The 8,339-nt window shown below is 39.5% G+C and overlaps 1 protein-coding gene across 2 annotated transcripts in view; it reads left to right on the top strand.

Moving 5' to 3' along the window:
• The window catches only part of LOC117953057 (coiled-coil domain-containing protein 138-like), an 18,416-nt gene that overhangs the window by 4,454 nt on the left and 5,623 nt on the right, over positions 1–8,339 (top strand). For both annotated transcript variants that reach the window (XM_034885773.1, XM_034885774.1), the window contains exons 7-12: positions 79–198; positions 896–973; positions 1,217–1,336; positions 1,963–2,115; positions 2,217–2,333; positions 3,922–4,135. In XM_034885773.1, coding sequence (XP_034741664.1) covers positions 79–198; positions 896–973; positions 1,217–1,336; positions 1,963–2,115; positions 2,217–2,333; positions 3,922–4,135 — 802 coding nt within the window. The remainder of the gene's footprint in view (positions 1–78; positions 199–895; positions 974–1,216; positions 1,337–1,962; positions 2,116–2,216; positions 2,334–3,921; positions 4,136–8,339) is intronic.

Here is an 8,339-nt window from a genome sequence, read left to right as displayed (position 1 = left end):
TTGGAAAAAGGCTGCAATGAAACAAAGAGTGAAAAATTTAAAGGGGTCTGAATACTTTCCGTACCCACTGTATACCAGAAACACCAGCATGAGGTGAGCCAGCTGCAGGATCTTCTCCGAGAGAGAAACAAGGAGAACAGGAGGCTCAAGTCCAGCTTTGACACCATCAAGGAGCTGAATGACAACATGAAGAAACAGGTTAGAAATAACCACATACAAACCATGATTGTCTGTTTGCATGTTCTTGGCATTCTAAAACTAGATTACCTCAAGGGCTAAAATGTTGAGTGTGTCTTAAATGAACAAACATTCAAGGACTCCAAATACTTTTATTTTGACCAGCAGGTCTACAATTATTTTTTTGAAATTGCTTTATTTGATTAAAAGCATATTAAGATTAAATAGCTTAATTGGATCACTTTGTGTAAATTTGCAGGCTTTATGATTGCGCTGAACATTATAGTGCTGTATGTTTTTGCTTTGAGAGTAATAGAGCCAAAGTGGGGTCTACAGCAACCAATCCTAATGTCCACTCAATGTGCCAAGATGTGTGACATGAATTTTCTTTCTTCTTAAAAAGATGACAAAAAATGATTACATCTTCACTTCCTTGAAGAAGTAGAAGGCTCATAGTGAGGGTCATACTGAACAGGTAGTACCTTGGACCACAGGAGGGCGCTATGACATAACCTTCTTAGATGTTGAAATGTACAAAAGTGATGTAAAATCACAAAATCTCTTTTGTTTGAAACTTTAAGTGTTTTTTTTGCCGTTAAGCCCTCCTTGCTTCAAAAAGTGAACGATTTCTATGCATGAAATTAAACAAATTAAGGAATGTTTTTCCAGCCAGTAGTCTTGCATAGCACATTGACACTTAATGTTTTTAAATCAACAGTTGAATCAGACCAATGAACAGAATAAAAAGTTGGCAAGCCAATCCAAGAGGGTGCATGCTCGACTTGAAAACCTACAGGTAAGAACATATTATTAACCAGTGCACAGATGTTCATTGATCATTGCTTCATGTTGTTTATAACTAGAGTCAAGGCAGTTTTCTAAGGAAAAGCACTGTAAGTTCTAACATACAATCTGACTGAACATTATACACCCCAAAACTAATTTGAAACTAATTTCTTGCAGCATGGAATTTGTTGATCGTAAAGATTTTTTTTACCTCCAATATATTTAGTTTAAGTGTGATTATTAATTGATTGATTGGAAATATGAGCACAGCATCACATCCAGAGGCTGTCAAAACGTGAATGTTAAGACCACGGAGTGTATTAAACCATCTAAAAAAGAGAAAATGGCTGCTTCTGGAAAACCCAGAAAAGAGGTAGTTCAACAAATTTGTGGGTAAATTAATAAAAAATGTGTGTGAATGTTTGTGTCATGTCTGCAGTACTTTCTTTAATTTCCATGTCTTCATCATCATTTAGCATGGTTGCACACTAACACACACATTTACACAAAATAAAGCTGGAAACGCCACAACAGAACTCCACAAACCACGCTCATCCTGCCAGCTGACATGATAAATCATAGTTTGTGATTTTGTTATTGTCACTGATGTTGATGAAGATGAATTGTCAGTGGATATAGTTGAGCTCAGTGGATATAGCTGTACTTGTCATTTCTTTCCATATTCCACAGTTTAGTCAACCCCTTTAGGCTCCCCAGTGAAATCACATTCTAGATAAAAGTCCCACTTCCATGGCCGAGCTTTAAATAGAAATACTACAACTTATAGTCACATTTCTTCAAATCTTGACTTCTTAGGTGCTCATTGTTACTCCATGCTGGACATATTGTAGAATCCAGATCAAGATGTGTATCTGACAGATGATAAAGGGCTTATTAAAATCACAGCTAAAACTGAAGTTAGTGTTTATAACAAAGTTAGTTGCAGATGACTGCTTTAGTAATATTATTTAAAACTGATTTTCACCCTCCTTCCTTCAGGGCAGCTCCAGTCCCACACCACTAAAACTTCTGGTCCTCCTACTGGACTGGGTACTTGATGGACAGACATTCTCATCAGTAGCTCCAAACAAAGGGAAAGGTGTTGGCCAGTTTCTGCCTCCAGAGATCGTACTCAACGAGAGATGCCTTCAGGTAGCATGTTCACTGTCGCTTCACTTTGATCTCTTTTTGGTTTCCTGACCACAAAAGAGGATTATCGTAATCAAAGTCATACATTGTCTCTGGTTCCTTAGGTGCTGCCATTATTAGGAGATCAGCTTCATCAGACTCCTTTGTCAGAACCTATCCTCCTCCTCAATCTTCTTCGCCTTATCCACTGGGCTTTGAAACACATGGACAGCAGTACACAGGTAAAGATAACTTGTGATTATTCCTGGGGATAAACTGGGCTTCTGCTGAAAGTAGTTAGTTAGGCTACTAATTTATAAAATTGTAGCCTAATGATTGAAATTGTGACAGTTCAAAGAGCAGTATGTCTGATGTTCAGGAAATGTTCCTGTTAGCTTGACAGTGGGCCAAAAAGTAATTAATAGGTCCAGATAGTGTCACTTGACCTGCAGTAAAAAGAGATTAAATCAAGACAGTGACCTAAGGGTAGCTTCATAATAAGTACTGCCTTAACATAAGAGCAAGGAGATGCTAGTCATTATTATTTATTTATTTTATATTAATTCTGGAAATTAAATGTTTTTGGATATCCAAATTTATTTTCTAATAAGTTATCTGGGCTGTCAAAAAGCAGTAACTGGAGAATGAGATTGCATTCTATAACAAAGGGTTTTTTTTTCTATGGCCTACCCTTTTCTTAGTTATTGGTGCTTGGCCTTGCAAAAGATGAGTGTTATTCTACAGAAAGCTTCTGGGTCACTTTCACAACATAACTGAAGCAGAAACCCAACACGACGCACACAGTTTTCCCTCAAGACATAGCTACACATCAGAGAGGTACACATCCACTTCAAGTAGGGGATATCCACTTTATCAATCCATCTCCCTTCACAGCACGGCGGGCTTTAATGTTTGGAGGTCCTGTCTAGTTTCATCTTGTGTTCAGAAGCTTGGTTATCTGAAAACTCCCTGCCTGTCTCTATGTGTTGAACAGAGTGTTGACATTAGAACAGGCTGTCCCTGTCTTTGTAGCTTTGATAAGGGTCATGAGCCCCTCGAGAGCCACCCTGCCCACCTTGACAAAAACTGTACATCAGCTGTTTCTGGTTGAAGGGATGACGCATGAAAGAACAATTCTGCTAGTCCAATCTCCCTTTGTAGGCTTATCCTATTGCGAAGGCCATATACCAGCCTCCCCCCTTTAGCTCATTGTCCAACCTCCCAGTCACAAATATGAGGTATCCTCCAGCCTTCACCCCTTGCCCCTGTGCCCCAATCGCAGAACCCCTGTCTCCAACTTCCAAGATTCAGTACTCTTCTCCAGTCCTGCTGCAGGGAGTCCACGTTTGTTTCTCAGGCCGTGTCATATCTGCTCAGTGACATGCTTGATGTCCAACTGAAATCCCATGCTCCCTTATTGCTGCACTGTGTGTTCACTTTTAAGACAAAAAACAACCACTATTGGGCCACAATGTATAAATGGGCCACAATGTATGAATGGAGACTTTGGGGAGAGGGTGTAGTAGAAAGGGAGAGAGGGATGTATTAAGTTTGGAAGCCACCAGCTCTTTACGGCTTTGGAATAACAATAATATTGGATAGTAGCTGTTGTTTATTGGTCTGATTCCTTGGCTCCATAAGTTTTTGGAGAAGTCGGGGAAGAAGCCTGCCGGCTCCCTGTCAGGCCCAGCGTGTATTTTCTACACTTGCGTTTCGTACAGATCCTTGTAGGCATATCCTTTCTTTTTTTATAAAACAAAAGTAACTGACTGCTGGCACAGTGATGAATTATTTGCAATAAACTGTGTGTGTTTGTTTGTATCTGCACAGCACGTAGCACTATCTGCCACTCTGCGGCGGATAGGAGAGGAAGTATCAAAGCCCCTAACCCAGTCAACAGAGACTCAGTCTGAAGATCCAGACCTGCCCAAATCCTGCAGTGGGGCTGCTGGTGGATCCTGCAGGAGCTGGCCCCTTTACCGCAGCCGCTGTCCTCACATACGCATCCTCTCCACCCTCATCATCCTCCGCACTGTCACCCAAGGTAACAATACTACACACTGTATCTTAAGTATTATATTTGGGATATGCAATCAGGCATTAATTTATGGACATAAAATAAGGATAGTAGGTTAGAATAATGAATCGTGTAGGGCTGCGGTTATTTTCATTAATAATAAATGTGTGAATTGGTTATTTATTTGAATAATCGTTAGGGTGTTGGGTTCATTATTCTAACCTACTATCCTGATTTTATGTCCATAATTTAGTCATGTGTCATAAATCTGTGAAAAATACCCATGACAATTCCCTAGAGCTAAAGGTAACATCCTTAAATTGCTTATTTTGTCTGACCAAGAGTCCAAAAACCAAAGATGTTCACTATACAACAATATAAAACACATCTTCAAATTTGAGAAGGAGGAACCAACAAATATTCTTTGCTTGTTAAATTACTTAAAGTGCTCATATTGTACTTTTTGGCTTTTTCTCTTTCCTTTGTTGTGTTATATATCTTTTGTGTGCATGTTATAGGTTTACAAAGGGAAAAAGCCCAAAGTTCACCCCAAAGGGACTTACCATCTCCAACAGTCTATAGTAGAGCTGTAATCAACCAAAGAAAATCTTGGTCGACTGAAGTCGGGAAAATTTCGACTAAATATCGACTGGGGGTGGGGGGGGGGGTGCGGTGCGGTGCGGAGGGGCGGAAAAAATGCAAGATTAAATAACTGTACTGTCCCGCAATACTTGTGCTTGTAGGTTATTTGCAGTATTTTAATAGTTTTTGACCTAATTATTTTGCACTGAAATGCCACTCGTCTGTTGGCTCTGACAGCGCTCAGTGCCTCACTGTGTTGTATTAAGCAAAAAAAGTCAACAATTCCTTCCGTGATATTATTTTTGCATTTGGATAGTAGAGGCTTAACATCCAGCGGGGTCTGGGGAATGCTACAGTCGTTGTGGGAAGGTGCGCCGGTAGTTATAAAACGATTATTAGACTATACAATATGCCAATTCTGATATGTTCATATAGCCTGCTCAAAACAGACAGGGCAACCTAACCCAGAAAAGTTAGCTTACCGTTTTTAGGTGATATGTCATTTTTGTAGTCGAGCTGCGATATATGCGATATGCAACTTTTTCCCGTTATCTGTTTTTGTAAAATGCTGCTACACTGCCGATGTCTTCGACATGGTAGAGGAGGACTGACTGTGAATTAAACACTCACAATTAAAGAAATATTCATCCAACCACTAAAACAAGGCTTCTAGTTCTTTCTTCAATCTGTCCCCAGTGGGTTGGGCTAATCCGAAAACAAGGGGGGTGTTCTGAAGACAGACTGTTACCTGTGCAACAGAGATGCTCTGAAAACACCCCTATTAGCAATTAGTGCTTTCCACCCATAAACAATAACGGTCTATGCTTCCTCTGGATCAAGTAACACGGCAAAAAATCGACCAATCTGAATTTTGGTCGAGCCAGAACGTATTGACCAGTAAATCGACTAGTCGACTGGGAGATTACAGCCCTAGTCTGTAGTCCATACCTAGCCACTGCACATGTGCAACTCCCAACAAAGATGGAACAGGAGTAAGATTTCTCACTCTGTAGCTAAAACGAAAAGAGGTGCTGCAGCAATGTGCAGATCAACAAAAATATGGTGTTTTTTGAAAATGAAACCATGTAAACCTATTCTGGTACAACGTCTAACAATTATAAACCTGAAATTGAGCATAATTTGAGCACTTTAAACTTTTATTAATGATCAAAGGTTTGCAATTAATTTTCTATGGATCAACTCATAGACCACATGTCTAAACTGATTCAACACTAGAATCCGCTCAGTCATGGAAAGCAGATGAGCTTAGTTGATTCCACACTATGGTACATTTTTGTTAATATTTTCCTTCCATTACACAGAGTTGTATGGTCAGGATAGCTGCAAAGATTGTTCAGTCTCCCACGTTGAGAAATCCCAGAGCACTGAATTATTTCATGCATCTACTGCTGGCATACTGAGTTTAAGCGATTGACTTGGTATGATTCATGTTTTAATTTAATTACACTTAACCCATGTTTAGTAATAATAATTGTATTAATCAAAAGCAGATACAAAAAGGAAAGGTTGTCCACCATCCATGGTATAGTGATGTCATGGCAGTCTAATTTAAGTTGTTGCTCAGAATCATAATCAGACCTAGAAAGTATGATCCACACACCTGCGGTTACTCATCACTTCCCACTAGGCCAACGCTCCCCTAGTGTAGGTGTGAATCCACACAAACAGCAGGGGGTTAAAACCTGTAACTGGGTGTTACAAATACTTAGCATGTTGTAATCTTCTGACTTCACATCTTACTTCAAATTAAAATGTCCACGTTACTGCTAATTCAAGTACATATTTCAGTTTGACTGCAAATAACAGACGGCCAAAGCTGAAATGTACTTTATTGCACTGTCCTGTTTGTGTACTCTATCTTGGACAGTTGGACAGAAGGTTTTATCAGAAGGTTTAATCAGAACCGCTTATCAGGGCAAACACAGGTTTTCTAGCCACGCTAACACTGCAGCACGCGGGATGGCGGTGTCAGTCTGTCCACCACCAATCTGTATTCTAATATATTATATAGCTATTGAATGCCGTGAAATGTTCCCCGGAGGATTTTTGCAAATTATTTTAATGATACCCTGACATTTCTTAAAGTGCCAAAAAGAGTTTGATATTTTTGAACCATCTTGACTCTTATTGGACGGATTGTTATGCATTTTTGTACCAATACTCAAGGTAGGTACAAAGGTAGGAACTATCCCAATAAATCAGTTGGTTCTTGAGTTTTCAGCGTTTGCCACCAACAAATTCACATTTTTGGTAAATAAGTGAAACATCGCCACAATAATTGGATTTCTGTGTAACTATGGCAGACATTCATGCTCACCAAAGGAGCTCCAAATTTCTCACCAGATATAAAGCTTGTCACCATATATCTGCAAACTCTCATCCACCCTAAACAATTTTGGACCTCTGCCTACGTCTATCTTACAACTTTGTGCATGTGCAAGGGCAAGGAGCTTGTAGCCGCATCCACATTTTACTCCCTGGCCATCCACACTATAAATCTTGGTGCACTCAATGGGTGCAGTGTACATATCCTGACATATTTTATGAAACTCTCCTTTGAACTGACTGGCCGTATCTGCGTTGTAATGCTCGAGGGCTCCAGTAATATGTCTCTATAGAGACTTATTTTTCATTGAAAACCATGGCACCAGATTGAAAATAATGTTTCTTTCCCCTCAGATTTTCTGGGATCTTAGACATAATTGGTACCATTCAGAGACAGAGCTAACCAAAATCAGTCCAGAATAAAATAAGAAAGCTTTTATCCTATGTAAGGTTTTATAAATCTTGTACTTTTGGACATTTGAAAAGCATTTTCTTAGAACTTAGAACTAGAGCAGTCAGAACAACTTTGTAGTATTATTTGAGGTCATCACAGATCATATGTTTGAATTTGTCAGACAAAAGGGGTTCTGGACTTGAATGGTTCTGGACAGAAGAATGGGCAGTAGGGCCAAAAATACAGATGTGGAGTTTGAGAAAGAATGGAAACCGCTTGGATAGTGGGGGATAAGATGGGGAAAGCATAGATGGAAGACAAGTGTCCCGCTGCTTAACAGGCAAAATGCTAAATGTGCTATATAGTACAAAGATGAGATAAGACCTTATTAGTTTAGTTGATCAAAAAAAAAAATTAATCAACTGTTTATGTTATTTTTCTTTTCTTTTTCTTTAGATTATTTTTGGGCTTTTCCGCATTTCATTTTCGACCGGACAGCTAAGTGAGAAAGGGGAGAGAGAGGGGGGGGGAGACATGCAGGAAATCGTCACAGGTCGGATTTGAAAACCGTGGAGCTCCGCGTCGAGGCATAAACCTCTCAGTACAGGTGTGCCTGCTGTACCACCAGAGACGACAAAAGTACTCACTGCTTGTACTCAAGTAGAAGTACAGATAATTGTGTTAAAAAATACTGTGGTAAAAGTACTGATTTAACTTCTTTACTAAAGTAACAAAGTGCAGGCTTAGAAATGTACTGAAAGTGTAAAAGTAAAAGTAACCTTATGAATAACAAAGCTACCTGGACCAGACAGATGTTACTAGAGAACACGTTGAGAAACTTCAGTGGACATGGACAAAAGGCTCTTCATTCTTCATTCTTTATATGCCATTGCCTACATTTTAAATGGC

The sequence above is a fragment of the Etheostoma cragini genome, chromosome 11 (assembly GCF_013103735.1).
Source record: "Etheostoma cragini isolate CJK2018 chromosome 11, CSU_Ecrag_1.0, whole genome shotgun sequence".
Taxonomy (NCBI): Eukaryota; Metazoa; Chordata; class Actinopteri; order Perciformes; family Percidae; genus Etheostoma; species Etheostoma cragini.
Note: the sequence above shows the minus strand (reverse complement) of the source record. Positions and strands in the feature narration are given on the sequence as shown.